Source organism: Haliotis rufescens, unplaced genomic scaffold, assembly GCF_023055435.1.
Source record: "Haliotis rufescens isolate VD_foot unplaced genomic scaffold, xgHalRufe1.0.p SCAF_3, whole genome shotgun sequence".
NCBI classification, from domain to species: Eukaryota; Metazoa; Mollusca; class Gastropoda; order Lepetellida; family Haliotidae; genus Haliotis; species Haliotis rufescens.
The window spans coordinates 23,136,842-23,156,740 of NW_025964001.1; the positions used below are offsets into that span (position 1 = coordinate 23,136,842).

The 19,899-nt window shown below is 40.5% G+C and overlaps 1 protein-coding gene across 1 annotated transcript in view; it reads left to right on the forward strand.

Annotated features, from left to right (window-relative positions):
- LOC124146488 (fasciculation and elongation protein zeta-2-like) overlaps positions 1 to 19,899 on the forward strand; it is an 87,920-nt gene that overhangs the window by 37,686 nt on the left and 30,335 nt on the right. Inside the window, exon 3 of the mRNA XM_046516801.2 lies at positions 14,293 to 14,448. Within this exon, the coding sequence (XP_046372757.1) occupies positions 14,293 to 14,448 (156 nt within the window). The remainder of the gene's footprint in view (positions 1 to 14,292; positions 14,449 to 19,899) is intronic.

Consider the following 19,899-nt stretch of genomic DNA (forward strand, 5'->3'; position numbering starts at 1 on the left):
CCAGCGGCAGTGGTGCATGTTGTCTGTACACATGAGGAGTAGCCAGGGGACCTTCCACCGGCGGCAGTGGTGCATGTTGTCTGTCCACATGAGGAGTAGCCAGGGGACCTTCCACCAGCGGCAGTGGTGCATGTTGTCTGTCCACATGAGGAGTAGCCAGGGGACCTTCCACCGGCGGCAGTGGTGCATGTTGTCTGTACACATGAGGAGTAGCCAGGGGACCTTCCACCAGCGGCAGTGGTGCATGTTGTCTGTCCACATGAGGAGTAGCCAGGGGACCTTCCACCGGCGGCAGTGGTGCATGTTGTCTGTCCACATGAGGAGTAGCCAGGGGACCTTCCACCGGCGGCAGTGGTGCATGTTGTCTGTCCACATGAGGAGTAGCCAGGGGACCTTCCACCAGCGGCAGTGGTGCATGTTGTCTGTCCACATGACAGTCCTCCTGTCCCTACTCCTTAATGGAAGTGTTCACCTCTGGTATTTAGTCTCTCCTCCTCCTATTATCAGCAGCCAGTGTCAAGATCCCTACTTTTGTATCAACTAATGTCTCGTAGAGCGGCCGCCCATTTTAAGGAATAGCTTCCTTTTAATGGTAGTCGGGTCTACTTTCCACTTGAGACTTCCGTTTACAGCTTTGTGTCTTTCCATTCAAATGTGTATGTGTGTGTGGAAGTGTAGGGTTCTTAGCTGAATGTATAGACAATCTGTGCAAGTGTAATATGTTCCAGTGTTACATGTCTATCTGTGGCCGAATGTTCTCTCTGAACAGTCTTCTTGGTAGTTTTCAGAAATCGTTGATGCCATTTTAATTTGAGGTTGCAGTGATGCTGGTATCTGTGTTCAGCAACATTTGAGTCAGAGGGTTAGCATGTAAGAGGACCATCAATAACCTGCTCAGTCAGTGTCAACGCATTAACTGGTGATGTATTGTACACAGATATTTCAATAGACACTTCGCAGCACATTCTTTCCATTAACCTATGTACATTAAGTGAAATCTCTCCTTTTCAAATTTATTTTTGGACGTTCCTATTCCAGGAGAGATATTTCGAATAGAAAGTCCCAATTACGAACATGGAACATATATCAAAGAGTGTGGATTAGATAGCAATATTGGCTATTGATCATGTGGAACATGGTATTCCTGCAGATGTCCTACCTCTATCACATCACTGCCATAAGTCCTGTATTTTGGCTGTCATCACACTACAGGTGTGGTCGGGTAGCCTAGTGGTTAAGGCTTCCACTTGTCATGCCGAAGACCCTGGTTCGATTCCCAATATGGGTACAATGTGTGAAGCCCATTTCTGGTGTCCCTGTGTGATATTGCTTGAAAGTTGCTCAAAGCTGCGTAAAGCCATTCTCACTCACTCACTCATCACACTACAAAAATCTTTAGATTTCAACAAATTGGAATAATGACAAAGTTCATTGGGTCCTCAACTTAATGCAACTCTGGAAACCACAAGGACTATGTTTTCACAGATAAGTACAGTATTGTCTGAATGACTGATCTAAACCAGCTATTTTAGCTCATAACTTATTCAAATCTCATTTCCTGACTTGCTTTCATTAAGTTTAAAATTACAAGCCCACAACAGTGGATGCTTTTGTCCTAGCATGTTTCAATGTGTCTTTTTTTGTTAAAATGACTTTAATTCCCATTTGTATTTTCCTCTAATTCTATATCACCTGAAAGCCAATTTGAAATTGGACCTGTCTCTAATGACTGAGTTCAGATGCTGGAATTCCACAGCCGATGATTACCCAAATAGCTACAAATATAACTTGCATGTTGGGGGATATAAAATTCAACCAGAATTTTTCCCCTGAGAAGCGTGATTACATGACACATTGTCTGCATGCTGAATGGGCTCCTTGGTCTTTGATTATCATAATGAATGTGGACAGTTTCAATGTGATACCTAAGGGTGGACCACGTCCCTGCGTGGCTGCTGACATTCATCTGTTACTGCCCCCAGGGTAAAAGCTTTGGCAGAAGCAGTGATGGCATTTGTGCCAAATATTGACAAGCAAACACCAGCTTAAATGAAACTTAGCCATCCGGAAAATATAAGCACATATTTTGTTCCATGACTCCTGCATGGGGAATATATGGTTTGATACTGGTTTAAGGTCGAACCTGTCTATGTGAGACATAAGGATTCCTTTGTTAAAAATTAAGTTTATATCCTACTCAAAAGAAGTTAAAGAACACTGTCATTTTTGTTTGTTTGTTTGTTGCTTATCACCTCACTCAGCAATATTCCAGCTATATGATGGCGGTCTGTGAATAATCGAGTCTGGACCAGGCAATCCAGTGATTGACAACATGAGCATTGATCCACACAACTGGTATCAATGACATGCATCAACCAAGTCAGCGAGCCTGACCACCCGATCCCGTTAGTTGCCTCTTACGACAAGCATAGTCGCCTTTTACGGCAAGCATGGGTTGCTGAAGACCTATTCTACCCCGGATCTTCACGGGTCTAATCTGTCATGTCATGACATGACTGATTAACTACAGGGGAATCAGGTGCTCTTTAACTTCTTTTGAGTAGTATGTATTAGGATACTGTATGTTAGACCATGTTAACCAATCAGATCTCAACATTCTGACATGGAGGTAAGATATTGATCTTTGTTCATGCTATCAACAACTAGTTTGGTAAATACAGACTTAATCATTTACAAGCCACAGTGATATAGCTGGTGTATTGCTGTGAGGAACAAAACAACATTCGCTCACTCTCTCCCAATACAATTTGTCCCATTTACAAGAAAGAACAAATAATGGGAAGTTTAAGAAAAGGCAAACGAAAGGACAGACATGAAGAAACGGCCATGTCCCAGAGATGCCGCATCAGCACAATGAAGGAGTAGACAATGGGCAGCATGACACTGGCATAAAGCCCACTTCGCTGCCATGCTACGAGAATTCAAATTGATTTGCAGAAAAAGAAATCTAACCTTTCTGGGGCCTGGTCTTCCGTCTTGATTTGCAACCATGTACTGTTGATCTCAGTCTGGGTGAAAACGTCTTTGTGTTTGTATGAGAAAGCTTGGTTGACTCACAGCAGCATTGCAGAGCAACTTACCAGGGCACTTAAATAGAAATATGAAATATGAAAAGCGCTGATGAAGCTTGCCGCTTAGGGAAAAGCTTGACTGTTTTATTGAATAGCTTTAATGATTATTTCTGGAAGCAGGAATGTAATGGGATGATCAGAGACCTGCATACTGGTGTGATTCTCCTTCATGTTCTTACATTCGAATTCTGGTTCGTCCCGATTTTGTTTCTAGGTTTGTCAACGTCGTACCTGTGCTCGTGGATTTCACCAAATTGGTAAACGTCTGAGACCTGCATCACTTTGGGCTTTTCTTCACATTAAGCTGACATGCCATGATATAACTCAGTTCATGTTAACAGCAGTGTTAAATCCAACTCAGTCACTCACTCATGCTCTAACATGGTTGAAGTTGACTTAAAAACGGTTGCCAGGTTAGTTTTTGATAATGTTTTTGTTGAAAAAAATATCGGTTTGTTGCAAAAGAAAATTTGGTCAGTGTGTTTTTATGAATGTGGAATAAAAAATCGAGGATTGTAGATATTATACTGATAAAAATGACGAGTTAGTTTTTGATTTAGCATTTATGTTCAGAGATACCAGTTTGTTTAAAAATAAATTTTAATGAATGTGAAGATTGTAGATTTTACACTGCTAAAATATCTGTCTCTCATGTGTTGACATATAGTGACATTTGTTTGTAAATTGTAGTAATATTGAATAAGAAAATGAAGAATTGTAGACTGTAGACGGAGCAAATGATGTCTTAGACTCTCAAGTTTTGACATCCAATGATAAACAGTTCTAAGTCATTAGAACAAATGAATGTCTAGGCCATGTTCAGGTACGGTAATCATATTTTTCATGCCAGTGGATGATGTAAGAAGTGGTTCTGAGAGTATTTCACCATTTACTATCACTAGTCAGGGAGGAGAAACCTTCACAATTTGTGTCTGTCCCTGTAAATCATGTTATCATGACATTTCCGCAGCTCTCCATCAGAGACTGTTTCAACACCAGCCAAGTAGTGCCTCTTTCATCACGTACAGACTAAACTCTTCCAGTTGTTTTCCATTTCATTCATAAAGCATGAACCGAGCTTACACCCAACAAATGTATCAGTTTCGGCAATCTCCGAATAGCTCTTTGTTCAAAAGATATTTCAGGAAGCGGAAAGCTGATCCCTCTTGAAGACAATCTACCTGTGGTATTATACGCCAAGATGAAAGCTGGCCTTTGTCAGGCTGACCACCTTGAGGTGGAGTTCCTTCTTAGTGTTCAGGGGAACCATCTTGAGGTGGAGTTCCTTGATGTGGAGTTCCTTGGTGTGTTAGAGGTATCAGCTTTTGGTGGAGGGCACATGCTTGCAGGGCACAAGCTTGCAGGGCTGTGGGTCGGAATGGGTGAAATGTGAGGTACTTGTATTATTGATGGCATGAGAGAATGCTCTGACATGGACATGTGAGTATTTGTGGTCCCAAGTTGACTTCCATCTACTGGCACTGCTGAGGAATGTTTCACTAACAAGATGCACCGTCATGATATAGCTAGAAACAAATGGCATTAGGACAGAGGGTTTCATGATCTTTAGGAAATACTGCATAACAATTATTCCAAGATCAGCTGTGCTACATGTGTAATATAAAACATGTCGGAGGGTTTTTATGAGATGTAAAACGTGAATCCAAAGGATAAAAACGAGGGACATTATCCTGAGGATGAGGGTTTTAAATCTAAAAACAACCCCGAAGGGAAGTGTTATATCTAACTTGTAGACCGAAAAAAGAAACTTGCAACAACATTTATCAACATTTGTATGTTTAAAACACTTTCCATGAACCTTAGGAAATGGGTGTAAAATATCTGATCCTAGCGTAAAATATCTGTTCCTGGCATACGGTACTTTAAAAAAGACATTCTTAAAAGCATTGTGATTTATCAGCGCCTCTGTAGCCTAGTGTTACACTCAGTGGCTACAGATACGAAGGCTGCTTGTTCAATCTTCAGGAATATAAAGAAAACATTTGTTATTGATTTTACATTTCATTACATTGTGTTCAAATGCAAAATAAATTTCTCGTGAGAAACATTCATATGTTACAATCTAAACGGAAGTTGTACAAATAAATTCCCAGGGATTTCATATAATATCCTGGGGATATTACAATATCCCTGTTTATGACATTTAACCCTACTGGATAATAATAGGATGATGTCACTTGAGGTTTAAAAAAAAAGAAAGAAAAAAAAGAAGTAAAGTTGAGATATTGGTTCAAATATTGAAATGCTGATTAATAATTGGTCCACTAGTCAAAGACTAGTATGTCATCGTATCCCAATTGCGTGGATCAATGCTCATGATGTCGACCACTGGATTGTCTGGTCCAGACTTGATTATTTACAGACTGCCATCATATAGCTGGAATATTGCTGAATGCGGCGTTTAACAACAAACATAGGCCAGTCGACTTGGTGCTTGGCACATCACACACATCACATCACATCACATCACATCACATCACATCACATCACATCACATCAAAGACTAGTAAATTATCAGAGAGGACAAATGACATTTTTTTTGTGGCCAACCACTTCTAGCATTAGGTAAATGCGGTAGCGATCCTTATTGTATCCATGTGATTGAAATCTTCATTGGTCGAATATAGAGAATGAAACCCATGTGATTACTGTGTCCCCATTACCATAATGGCCATAATGGCGTGGTTGGAGGAAGTATGCCATGTATACAAGTCTTCCATTCCATACTTGTTCTGTAAGTGAAGGATGAATTACTGTTATAACCTCCAGTAAATTAGGGTCTCTCCCTTGTGAACATTTCCATGGTAATGACTCATGTCTACTTTAACATACACAGACAAACACAACTTAAGCCACTTGATGCAGTATGTACTACTGATTCTTGATGGAGGAATTACTGTAATGATCGTGACCCTGTCGACCGTGTGAGTTTGTACGGGATGACCCCACCACATTCATGAAGGGGCATAGGGGTAGCCTAGTGGTTAAAGTGTTTGCTTGTCATGTAGAAGGCCCGGGTTTGATAACCCCACACATGAACGTTATGAGGTAGCCTAGTGGTTAATGTGTTTGCTTGTCATGCAGAAGGCCCGAGTTTGATTACCCCAGCACATGAACATTATGGTGTGGCTTAGAAGTTACAGTGTTCGTTTATCAAACAAAATCCCTGGGTGTCGTTGTACAGAACAACCTTAGCGCTACGACAGTCGTAAGTCTATGTTAAGGTATGGGAGTTATGATCACCTTAGCGCTAAGATCGCTTTGTACAACGGCACCCTTGTTCGATTACCCCAGCACATTCATGAAGATTAAGGGTAGTTAACAATGGCAGGGTCCAGCATGTACTTTCCAAGCACTCTCAAGTATTGTGCTAACTATGCTGGTATTATGGCTTTTTAAGACTGAACATCCCTTTTATTTCCATATGTCCAGCTTTCATTGACATAGAAAAATTATTTCCTGTCTATGTACATTGATGCTCAATGGTTTTCATATGCCAATTTCAGCATTACATCCCCAGAAGAAGTGCCTGATTCCTATGACCCAAGCTTATCATATGCTTGGCTTCTGTTGCTGTGTGTGGTCATAGCTTGTGGGAGAGTGTATTGCCCTAGCTCTGCTCTTGGTCTCTAGACTCTCTGCCATATATGAATCACATCTCATGTGTGGCTGCTGCCAGACTCATGCTGGTGATGAATAATCAATGAATATACACAACAGGGTCGATAACATCCCTTAACACCTGCTGTGTATGTAGGAATCAGATGCCCCTATGCAGAATAGTAGTCTATAAAATAGTTTGTTTTTTTAGTTTTAATTGTGTGCTCGTGTGTTGTACTACTCTTACTGTAGTGCTAGTTGTTGCCATTGTGGTCAAATATAAGGAAGTCAGCTTGGAGACTGACGATATGTATTATCACTTCCTTGTTCTCAAATTTTGTTATTTATGATGACCAGGAAGAGTAGCTATTAGTGTAGCCTTGCTACAGATGACCTCATTTTGTTCCTAGGTGCCATTATTTAAAGTGATCTTTGGTCTAAGTTGGTCATGACTCCCATACCTTAACCTAGAATTATGACAGTAGCTATAGATGTTTTGTACAACGGCACCCTGATCGGCACAGTTTGTGTTGAGTGGGTAGCCTCGGTCAGACTTTGTCCACGTACCTTCTGCTTGTCGTAAGAACTGACTTTAAGGGTAATCTTGTTGTCAGGCTCTGTAACTTTGCTGATTGAGTCCCAATGGTGTGGGTTGCTTGCTGATGGTTTTGCTGGTTTGACTGGTCCAGATTTGATCATCTACAGGCTTCCATGGTGTGGCTGGAATATTTGCTGTGTGCGTCAGTTAACATACCCCAGTGGTGTGGATGGGTTTGCTCATGTTTTGCACTGGTTTGACTGGTCCAGACTTGATCATCTACAGGCTTCCATGGTGTGGCTGGAATATTTGCTGTGTGCATTAGTTAACATGCCCAGTGGTGTGGATGGGTTTGCTCATGATTTGCACTGGTATGACTGGTCCAGACTTGATTATTTAGAATATTTAGAGGCGTCCATGGTATGGCTGGAATATTGTTTACAGCGACACTTCAATGAAACCAAATATCATTACATTCATTATGAACGAAATGTCTTGAAGGCATAAAACCTACTGAATGGTGTCAGGTAGAGGGAGACACTGTCTGGAAGTATTTGCCTAAGAAAAAGCTGTCGAGTTGAGGGAATACTTTGTCAACATGGTTACAATTCTTAATTGAAGCCAAATTGATATTTGAAGAGTCTTGCACGCTGGGAACAATTGTCTGGCCACTCCGTTTTCTTTCATGGTAAAAAAGGCAGACCAAAAGCTGCGAAAAATCAACATGTCCCTGACTTAATAAAAATAGTTAAGAGCAGACTTTTAAAGTTGTCAGATTGATAAATGGTTTTCGGGTCTTTGGGAGGAAGGGAAGGGACCTCAAATCTTGTTCTCCCAGATGCAAATTGGCAGTAGCCTGCTAGCGCCAGTCAGTGCTTCTAATGTTAAAGGTATCCTAAGGGCTAGTAGAATTTCAGGCTTTTTAGGGGATTTCCTTATACGTTATCACTATGGGGGCTTGTAAATATTTCACCCCTGTTTACTTACAGGAGTAATGAGATAGAGGCCAGAGGACATGTTAGCTGTTGCTGCTGATGTGAATCTGCTTTTGACACTCTGCTATTTTATCCATTAGTCTGAAGCCTTTGACTGGTATAATTTCTTATGGTCTAGTAATATCAGCTTGTACTAGTCCATATACTAAGACTTATATCTACTGAAAATAATGCCAGGCTACATGTTTGGGCTTGTAGGCTCCAATGTTTTTGGCACAGACTGTTTTTATAGATACTTGGAATGTTCTAAGTCAATTTTGTATACAAGCAGTCTGCGACTTAAGCCAGTAGTAAAAAAGCTGAGGGATCGTGAAGATCCGGGGTAGAATAGGTCTTCAGCAACCCATGCTTGCCGTAAAAGGCGACTATGCTTGTCGTAAGAGGCGACTAACGGGATCGGGTGGTCAGGCTCGCTGACTTGGTTGATACATGTCAGCATATCCAAATTGCGTTGATCGATGCTCGTGATGTCAATCGCTGGATTATCTGGCCCAGACTCGATTATTTTACAGACCGCCGTCATATAGCTGGAATATTGCTGAGTTAGGCGTTAAACAACCAACCAACCAACCAAAAAGATGAGGGAAGTAAAATATTTCCCTGTCTGATAAGAACAGCTAATCATAGTCCATATATTTCCACTACAATCTACAGAAAGTATACAAAAAGACAATTTGGTGCAAGTAGGCACAAAACAGTTTGACACTGACTGCACAAGTCCATGACTTTCAAACTGAGAGTTGTGTCATACAGGGAGATTGTGGTGATGTTGACCTTAAGTGTATAATCAATAACAGGTGTATGGTATACATGAAGAGATTATTTGAAAATAAACCTTTTTCAACATTCATGATCGTGCCATTTGAGTAGCACCATTTTAATTGCCTCATGAATAATCTTTTGCTTTCAGGTGTTCGGTATCACTATAAGTTTCGTGAGTGAGTTTGGTTAATGTCGATTGGAACAGTGTTTCAGTTTTATCACGACATGTCTGTGAGGAAACCTAATGTGATGCAGTTTGTAGAAGTTTTACCACTTTGGTAAGAGTTTGTGGGGTAGACCTGGTTTGACTCCTCACAAGGGTACAATGTTGGTTGGTTTGTTGTTTAACGCCGCACTCAGTAATATTCCAGCTATATGACGGCGGTCTGTAAATAATCGAGTTTGGAAAAGGCAATCCAGTGATTGATATCATGAGCATCGATCCACGCAATTAGGATCGATGACATGTATCAACCAAGTCAGCGAGCCTGACCCCCCGATCCCGTTAGTCGCCTTTTACGACAAGCATAGTCACCTTTTACGGCAAGCATGGGTTGCTGAAGACCTATTCTACCCCGGAATCTTCACGGGTCGGATACAATGTATGAAGGCTGTGAAAATGCTGAATTATTGTTAAAAGCAGTGTAAAATCATAGTCACTCACTCTCTCACTTTGGTGAAACTCATGAAAACGTGTAGTGAGCTGACAATCCTAGAAACAGTCGAGGTGAATGTGGGATTTGAACTCCAGATCATAGGTTTCTGGTTCACCTAAGGGATGCAAGTCTGCACCAAATTTTCCAGCACCTTAGACAACTGGGCCACCCAATACCCACTGAGTTGAATCCATCTGGTCCACACTTTTTGGGGTTTGGCGGTTTGGGAGGAAAACAAGTAGCACAAGGGTCTAGCTCTTGCTTTGTTTTAGGATCAAAGTCAAAGATTCCATGAGGAATAGTGTTAAGTTTTCACCTCTAAAAGACTTCAGATGCAATCAGTTTAATGTCAATCAGGATTGCATTTTCAAATGAACCTTAATGACTGCTCATTTTGCTTTTAATCCTGTGAATTTCAACTGAAGAGTGAGACTGTGTGGAATGCAATAAAACTCGAGGTGCATTCCAATTATTGAATGATTTAAAAACTCATCACAAAGCATTTCAATACCCCAGATTACTAAAACCAACTTTCCTAGCCAAGCAAAGTAGTTCCAGTGCCTCCGAACTCAATTCCATGGCAAAACATTTCCCCCTAATTCTCTTCTCTTTTTTTTCCTGAATAAAAAACATCCAACATGTCAACAATTCTCCCATGCCATTCTAAATACTGGCAATTGTAGGTTGTGTGCCAGGCTTTTAGTCATATTGGGTCCATTGACTTGGGAGGGGAGACTGACAGGCAGGCACGTAGAACAAGCATGGAGGCATTGTGATGGAGATGGTTCCTCATATTTAGCTGGGATCTCCCTTGGTGTGTAATCTGGCTAAAAGGCAGCCTGTTTCCTGGGAGGGTCATGTTGTATATCATTACTCATAGACCACTGTGTGCTGGGCGTGTAATACCTACGAGTCCGGGCACATCTGCTAGCTTGGTAATGTTAGGTGCTTAGGGAAGTAGGATCTCACTGGGATTACCATGTCTAGGAGTGGAACTGTTTGATTAGGATTAGAATGATTGTTTTGCATTTTAAAAAATGGAAACTCGGCTTTGAAATTTGAAACAGTCTGAGAATTTACATGTTTTGCACTGAAAGTCGGATAGTTTTATGGTAGTTGTTGAGTTGGAAAAGGACTCTCAAATGTTTGTACTGTTGTACTGTTTGTACTGTATGAAAATGTTTACATTACATATGCTCTTATCTAAGATGAAACTCATTTATGGCAGTGTATTCACATGTATCTCCAATTTGCAAACGTGGGTCAGGTGTTTTAGTTTTTAAAAGGTTGTTGATATCAGCAGACATATTTACAGTTAGATAATGATTTTAGTATACATCATGCATGCTGCCCGATATAGGTGACTTGAGTACACCTATGCACTGTGTGCCTACGTACCTGTGTGAAGTGTACCATATTCACTGCAATAAACCTAGCTCAAATATCGATGAAACTAAACCATTTTTGATAATTGTTACTAGGCAGTTATCTCCCCCTTTTACTCTGCTGTTTCTTTAAATAAATCTATACTATACACAAGAAAATAAGGACTGTCGTGTAAATATTTGGTCTTAGGGAGCCTCATAAAGGTTACTTACAGATTGTCTAAAAGTTAGTCAGGGGTGCTTATTGGAGCAGGGTGCTTGATACAACAAATATGCTATATGTTTTGGGTGCTTACTGGAGACAGGTGCTTTATACTGTAACTATGGTATATGTTTTGGGTGCTTACTGGAGACGGGTGCTTTATACTGTAACTATGGTATATGTTTTGGGTGCTTACTGGAGACAGGTGCTTTATACTGTAACTATGGTAAATGTTTTGGGTGCTTACTGGAGACGGGTGCTTTATACTGTAACTATGGTATATGTTAGTTGGGCACTTACTGGAGACTTTTGGCTTTTGATATGGCAAATATGGTATCTGTCCGTTGAATGATGAGACTGGTGTCTGCACCAGCTGGCCGGCCTGGTCTGACATCCTGCTGCTGTGTACATCCATCTACATACCTGTCAGGGTGCATTGTTCACGGACACGCCACTGACAGGCCACTGACAGCAGCGTAGGCACAGGTTTCCCATCTCACCCTCCCACTGACGGCTTTCATATTGTCTGCACTCTACAATTAATTTTTGTTGTTGTTGTTGACATTTTTTATTCCTTTCAAAGGGTTGTACATCAGGTTCCAAGGTTGTACAGTAGGTTTAATCAGTTGTAGTGAACATACGTTACATGGATGTACATTTCTTGTTACATTGGATGTACATAACTGAAATATACACACACACACACACACACACACACACACACACACACACACACACACACACACACACACACACACACACACACACACACACACATATATATGATATGTTTCAAGAAAAGCATGAAAAGTTGTACCGATAGTCAGATATAAGCATTTATGATAGTATTGCTATTTGAGGCGTTTCTGATCTATAGCATTATTGTACAGGGCATAATTATTATTTTAATTTGTGTAGGATTTTTCCCCATTTTCGTTCAAATTGTAATAGACCATTGTTTTTTGTGGCAATGAATTTTTCAATCATAGCTGACTCTTTTAGTATTTTCCTAAAATTATCAAAACTTCTCACCCTTGATATTTGATATATATATATATATATATATATATATATATATATATATATCTTTTACTGTACAATTAAAATTTATTCCACAATCCCTCTGAAGCTGAAGGGTAGCCACCTGGTTCTGTAACCTGAATGCTGACTACTCATATATAGGTGCACTGGTCACAGTTTCAGGGTTAGAAATTGGCACTATTGTCCTGTAGTCCTTACCAAACTGCCCAATAGTAAAGGTATCCAAAGGACTAGTAGAAATTGGCCCATTTTAAGAATTTTGCTATATGTTATCATTAAAGGACTAGTGGACAAAAACTGTTAGTTTCTAACCCTGAGTTTCATGTCTGTAGCGTTTGTGGAGAGTTAATATTTTGATGAAAACATTTATATGTCAACAGTTGAATAAACTATGCACTAGAAACACTTACTAGCCTGAATATTGACAGCATGCAAGGACCCTGAAATTCTGCTGGCCCTCTGTAGATTAACAATAGACGAACTGATTCAGACAAGCAGGTCTGGTGCCAGTTTCTATACCTATGTGTCTTAGTGTTACATATGTTATGGTTTCTGTTAGGAGGGTGCTGATACGATAAATCTGCCAGGGTTAGAAATCAGCTTTGAACCCCACTAGCCCACATATATGATCCACTATAGAGTTGCCGTTCAACTAATGGTAAAAGTGGTAATCCACATGGAAATGTTACTGGTCAATCCTGATGTTTACTTTTCAAGGACTAGCGGACTTATGTGAATATTGTACCCTTCTGTAAATACATGGTGTAAGAGCCATTGGTTTACCTTTGTAAATATAATCATAAATATGAAGATCAGATAATGGTCTGTTAAATCTAAGTCAGGAAGTCTACAATAGAATCTATTCAGAGTGACTATATAGTTCTATTGTCAAGTCAGTCCTATGTAGATGTATACACTTTCAAAGTAGAAAGTTGGATGTCTTGAAACATTTCAGGGATTTATCTAGACCTGCTCAGAGGCTGACATTTGGCCCCAAATCTGCAGCAAATGTCAATAAAAGTTCCAAATTTGGAACTAAATATTTCCAAATTCATGTTATAATTTATTAATATAAACAACTAATAACTAATTTTAAGGCTTTGTAGAAACATGTATTTGCTTATAACAAGACTAATAAATAGGAATACGTTTTAATGCTTTGTTTTATGTTATGGCATTAAATGCAGTCTCAAAATATTATTATTCCCAATTTGCCTGCCATGGGCACTGAGTTAAGAATTGTAGATAAGTACCTGCATTTGTATCATGGTATCTACTTCAATGAGACATGTAGGGGCAGTCGGGTAGCCTAGTGGTTACAGCGTTCGCTCGTCACGCCTAAGACCCGGGTTCGATTCCTGACATGGGTACAATGTGTGAAGCCCATTTCTGGTGTCCCCTCGCCGTGATGTTGCTGGAATATTGCTAAAAGCGGTGTAAAACCATACTCACTCACTCACTCAATGAGATATGTGCAGGGCTAGTAAGAACATGTAGAACTTTATGGATAACAACTTCCGGTTTGTTGCATATTGCGATGTTTTGATATTGATTCTTACACTATTATCAAGCTGGAGTGACAAGTGTTTACCTGCTGCTTATCATAACGTCATGCATATATACCTCTCATCACTTGGTTGTTGTCACTGATAATGGTGTAAGAATCTAAATCGAAACATCGCTATATGCAAAAAATCAGAAGTTGTTATCAATAAAGTTGTATGTTTTCTTACTTACTAACAAACTTCTAGAATGCCAATCAAATGTGTACAGGGCTGCTGATTGACCTGTCTCTGTGACTTGGTTGATTGCGTGTCATCATACCCTGAGGATGTGGGACATGGTTCATGATATCAATCACTAGTTTGTTTGGTCCAAACTCTAATATTTACAGACTGTCATGGAATATTGCTAAGTGCAATGTTACACTACGAACAATATGTAGTTATACCATGTGGCCTCTCCATGAAGACCACTAACAAACCTGCTCCTTGTTCCAGGAACCAGAGGTCCTAGACCTGGACCTCTCGGATGACGAGGAGCTGGCCCAGGCCTTCGACATGCACTCTCTCATCATCTCCAGCCTCCAGCCCGAGGAGTCTGACCATGTGGCTTCCGCAGAGGAGGTCATCAGCGAGATCGACAACATGATGCAGGTGAGATGTCTGTTTTGAAATAATAATTTTAAAAAGTCCATTTATAAATATAAAGCATACAATTCACCAAGCTAATACTCATGGCACTATATTATTATTAGCCCATTCAATGGATCAGTGTGCATTCAATTTTTATTCTCAGCTCCCTGGGGAGTATACACCCTACCCTAGCAGACTGTGAGGTGCTAGAAGGTTAGCATTACCATCTCATCCTACCGAGTACCCATTCACTGATGAGTGAACAGTTTTAGTAATTACTGGTTCCTGGGGTCCTTGATGTTGTCATCTATAGCACTGTGATCTCGGGATTCCTTTGATATTAAATGTTTCACATTAGTGTTATGACAAGGACCCCTTGACTTTCATGCTTATTGTTAAATAATTTTTTTAATTTAAAGTTTAGACAATATACGGCTTTTCCATTGGACGAGAGGTCGGTCACATGAAAGCGAAATTGACGTTCATAAGTGTGTGAACGACATAATTTGACATTCATACCTTTTTCACGAGATCGTGTTCTTGAAATGACGTAAACACTGACAGACTACTTCCACATTCCTGGGGAAAACCCTGGGAATTCCCTAGCATGAAAACATACATAAGTGTTCTTTCTGATCATTTAGAACCTTTATTCTTGGTCTCAGCATTTCAGTATACATTGAGAAATGTCAGAGAGCGTGACTGCATGATTGTTCATGAATATCCTCGCTGCGGCCTATCCTAATCTAAACTATCGTAGTATCAACTCAATCCGTGCCTTGGCTGACATTGACCGTCTCCAGCAATCTAAGAATTTACCTTAGTGTCTGTTTGACGCATCTTTATTCACCTTTCGGCCAGTTGATCAATGATGACCTAACACATGTAACCGCCACAGGTTCATTAACGACTTCGGAAATCTCTCCCGTCACGTTTATCGTGTCGGCCATTTTGACGTCTTGTACTTGATGTAAATGTATTACGATGCACTGTCATTGTGACTGACTTACTGAGGTAGTTCTTTACAGACCTTTCTCATCTAATGAGGATATGATTTGAACACATGTGCTGCGTAAGATATTTCTGAAGAGCAAGTTGTGCATCCATACGCCCATGTCACCTCACTTTTTGAGGAACTATTTTACTCAGCGATATAGCTGGTTGTTGTATGGCTGTCAGTGTAAACCTGAAGTCACACGTACTAAATAAAATTGTGTTTAGATCTTGGCCTACATCCTTTGAGGTAAGAAATGGTGATAAAAAAATTATAAGAATTGACTTTCACTTTGCAAGCTCCGCCATTCATACAGTTTGGCCCTCACTCTATGAAGGTTCATACTCCAATGAACTCACACAAAGTGAAGGTCAATTCTTAATTAAAATAGCCCTTATATGTTTTGGCATTATGTTCAATAAATGTCCAATCCTCATATGCAGCGGTAGAAACTAACATTTTTGGTCCACTAGTCCTTATACATGTAATGATAATATATAGCCAAAACCTTAAAAATGTCAAATTTCTACTTTCAATGATACCGTAACTACTGGGCAGTTTAGCAAGGACTATAGGACTGGTGCCAATTTCTAACCTTGCTTACGTATATTTTTGCAAGTTTACCATAACCTCCTTTAAAAGTATGTCTTTGAATGTGGACTTCTGGCCAAATGAAATATTCAGGTTTGGTTGAGTTTGGATGTGTATTGTATCATGGATTCATTACAGGGGACAGTGGTAGATCACTCGTCTAAGACATTGTATTTTGCTTGTCAGAATTGCCTCCCTTAGCTGTGCCAGGAAATGCTGGATGTGTTCAAATCCCAGATTCACCTTGATTATGATCCTTGGTCTGTAGGCGCCACGCCCACACCCGTGTGTTTCACTGAGGTGGTAAACACCTACAAGCAGTGCAGTTAGACTTGTCAACTGAAATATTGTTCAAGGCGATGTGAAGTCTATTCATTTATGTCATTAAACCTTTAATTCACAACATATTAAGACAAAAAGTATGGTCATAGCATCAAAGTGTCTGTGTGACTTGAACCACTAGTCTGAAGCTCAGTTGCAGTTAACGTCTGTGAAGATCCGGGGTAGAATAGGACTTAGCAACCCATGCTTGCCGTAAAAGGTGACTATGCTTGTCGTAAGAGGTGACTGACGGGATCGGGTGGTCAGGCTCTCTGACTTGGTAGATGCATGTCATTGTATCCCATTTGTGTAGAACAATGCTCATGATATCAATCACTGGATTGTCTAGTCCAGACTCGATTATTTACAGACCGCCGTGTTATAGCTGGAAGGTTGCTGACTGTGGCGTTAAACAACAAACAAACAAACAAAGCTTCAGTTTTGACAGCCCATTGTAAGGAGTAAGATATACCAAAACAGATGTGGAAGTCCAAGCCAGGTCAAGCAGACTCCAAAGTTTTTTCACTCAGACTGGAATAATCATACACTGGTACCCATTTCTGGTATGTCTGTAAAACATTCATGTTTGAGTAAACCTTTAGAGAAATAATCAAAGCGTTTCCATTATCCCTGTTATCTCATTCTGAGCTTACACAAATGAGAGCTGGATGAGCTCAAGGCTGCCTCGGGAGAAAATTGTCCATACCCAGTTAGGCGTACCATTGTGTAAAGTACATTCCTGTCTGGTAGACGGACTCAGCAGTGATTCCATGTCCAGTGTCTCTGATGTATTACACTGCAGACATCTCATCATTATTACATGGGAGAGGGTAAAGTGCTGTGTATCGTTCGAGATTTAGACCTGCCTATCTTGGCATCCAGTAACAAGTGGGTTGTGCATGTGATAGCTTGCAATGCATTTTTCATTCTGTATCAGTTCCTGTTGTTAATGAAGCTATTGTGATTGTGTGGTTGGTTTTATCAGCTCGGATGGGCAGCTGAAGAATTTTGTGGCTGTGAATATGGCTGGATGAATATGTAAATTGTTTTTGCTTCTAAGGTAGTTAGTTATCAGTTCTGATATGTTCATGCAATGTTAGGAGTCCCATCTACAAATGTGTACAGGTTTTAAGATTAAACTGGCATTTAATAATTCTTGGCATAAAACCTGCAAGACTAAAATCATTTTATGAATTGCCATTATTGGGGTATACCATTGCACCTAATTTGGCTGGTTGAGTAAAGGTGTCCATGTTGCAGTTTAAGGCTTGCCCATCAAAATTACAAAATATCTTTGTGATCATCAGGCCATCCCAGACAGTGTGGCCAAGTTCTTCTGTATCACTTGTAGTGACTGCACCTGTAATGATATAGATCTTATTCAAATTCCAAATTCAGTACAGCATTTCATTGCCTCCAAATTCTATTCACACTCTGCTTTATACAGGATAGTCATGATGATGGGGTAATTTAGTAGTTAAACATTTGCTTTTGATGCAAAAGACCTGGTGTAACAAGTTCAAACATCACCCTGGCCAGTTCTTCCATAGGGAAGGTTTAGAGTAGGCCATTTCGTCCCTGGAGAAGAAATGGATTAGGCCAAACCTTCCCAGGGGAGGAACTGGCCAGAGGAAGGTTTAGAGTAGGCCATTTCGTCCCTGGAGAAGAAATGGATTAGGCCAAACCTTCCCCGGGTAAGAACTGGCCAGAGGAAGGTTTAGAGTAGGCCATTCCGTCCCTGGAGAAGAAATGGATTAGGCCAAACCTTCCCCGGGGAGGAACTGGCCAGAGGAAGGTTTAGAGTAGGCCATTTCGTCTCTGGAGAAGAAATGGATTAGGCCAAACCTTCCCCGGGGAGGAACTGCCCAGAGGAAGGTTTAGAGTAGGCCATTTCGTCCCTGGAGAAGATATGGATAAGCCCAAACCTTCCGAGGGGAGGAACTGGCCAGAGGAAGGTTTTGAGTAGGCCATTTCGTCCCTGGAGAAGAAATGGATTAGCCCAAACCTTCCCCGAGGAGGAACTGGCCAGAGGAAGGTTTAGAGTAGGCCATTTCGTCCCTGGAGAAGAAATGGATTAGCCCAAACCTTCCCCAGGGAGGAACTGGCTAGAGGAAGGTTTGTCTTTTGTCTTATGTGACTGCCTCTGTGGTCTTGTGATAGAGTATCTGCCAGGAAAGCAGAAGGCCGGCGGTCTGATCCCCGGCTGCGTCATACCAAAAGACTATTAAAGATGGAACTTCTTGTTGCTCTCCGTGGTGCTCAGCATTTAAGGGGATAAAATAAAGAGTGGTCAACAGTACACTGTGTCTGAGTGGACTATTCATGTTAAAACTGTGGCATGGTATCTCAGTGAGCTAGCACGCACCATTTCACCTCACATTTCATGTGGCCAATCCAAGCCAGGTGAAATACAGAACACATCCTTGTTGGACTTTGTGCACTGAACATGCAGGAAACAGATTTAAATCAGATGTCCATCCTACGTACATCCATTCTTCAAAAGATGTAGCTAATAGTTTTCCAAAATACATCGCTATTAAAATAGATTAAATCCAAGCCAGATATGGAGGCATAACTAGCCAAGTAGATCGATTGATATTTGCTGGTTTACATTGTATGTCTTGCAAATGTACAAAACACAGCGTGTAATGTTATTGTCCTGAGAGAATGTCTGTCCCAACAGGCAAGTTTCCATTAGTGTTTTACAACAATGATGATGGCCAATCTGAATGTGGATAATTTACAGCCTACAAACCATGGCAGTGTAACATGCTGTTCACACTAGGCCTTGTCATGCCTGTACTGCTCTCCATTGTTTCTCACTTGTTACAACCAATCAATGGTGTTGGGAGCACGTACTTGCTAAATCAACATACACATTTCGTCACAAATGTCAAAAGCATTCATTGTGCTATTTGCGGGTGTTTTCCCTGACCTTTAAATGAAATATATTTGAGAAAATAGTTTGTAATTTGTAAATTTATCTTTGATCGTTCTAGGTGAAAAAGGTTTTTGTCAATAACATGATATTTTGTGAAAATGATTGTATTTATTGCTACTGTCAATAATTCAATGATGTGTTACATGAGTGAGCAGCTAAGAACCAGTCATTTACGATGTCTATAATGTGAATGGATAATGTCACTGATTCCAATAAACAGTCATTCTTTTGTGGCAGCAGATGGCCGGCTTTGGTTACGCACCTTTGTATACACATTGAAAATAAGAACCCAGAAAGTTGACTAGAAAAATGATATGTAAGGGGAAATCAATGACATATTTTAGGACCAGTTTTTAAATAAAGGATCAAGGTGATCCTTGGGGGTTCCATGGACTTGTGACCATCATGTAACCTAGGCAACCTTAGTGTTGGCCAGTGTTCTGTGTCTCTCAGCCTATGAGGGGCGGTCGGGTAGTGTAGTGGTTAAAGCGTTCGCTCGTCACGCTGAAGACACGGGTTCCATTCCCGACATGGGTACAAGCCCATTTCTGGTGTCCCCCGCCGTGATATTGCTGGAATATTGCTAAAAGCGATGTAAAACCATACTCACTCACTCACTCACTCA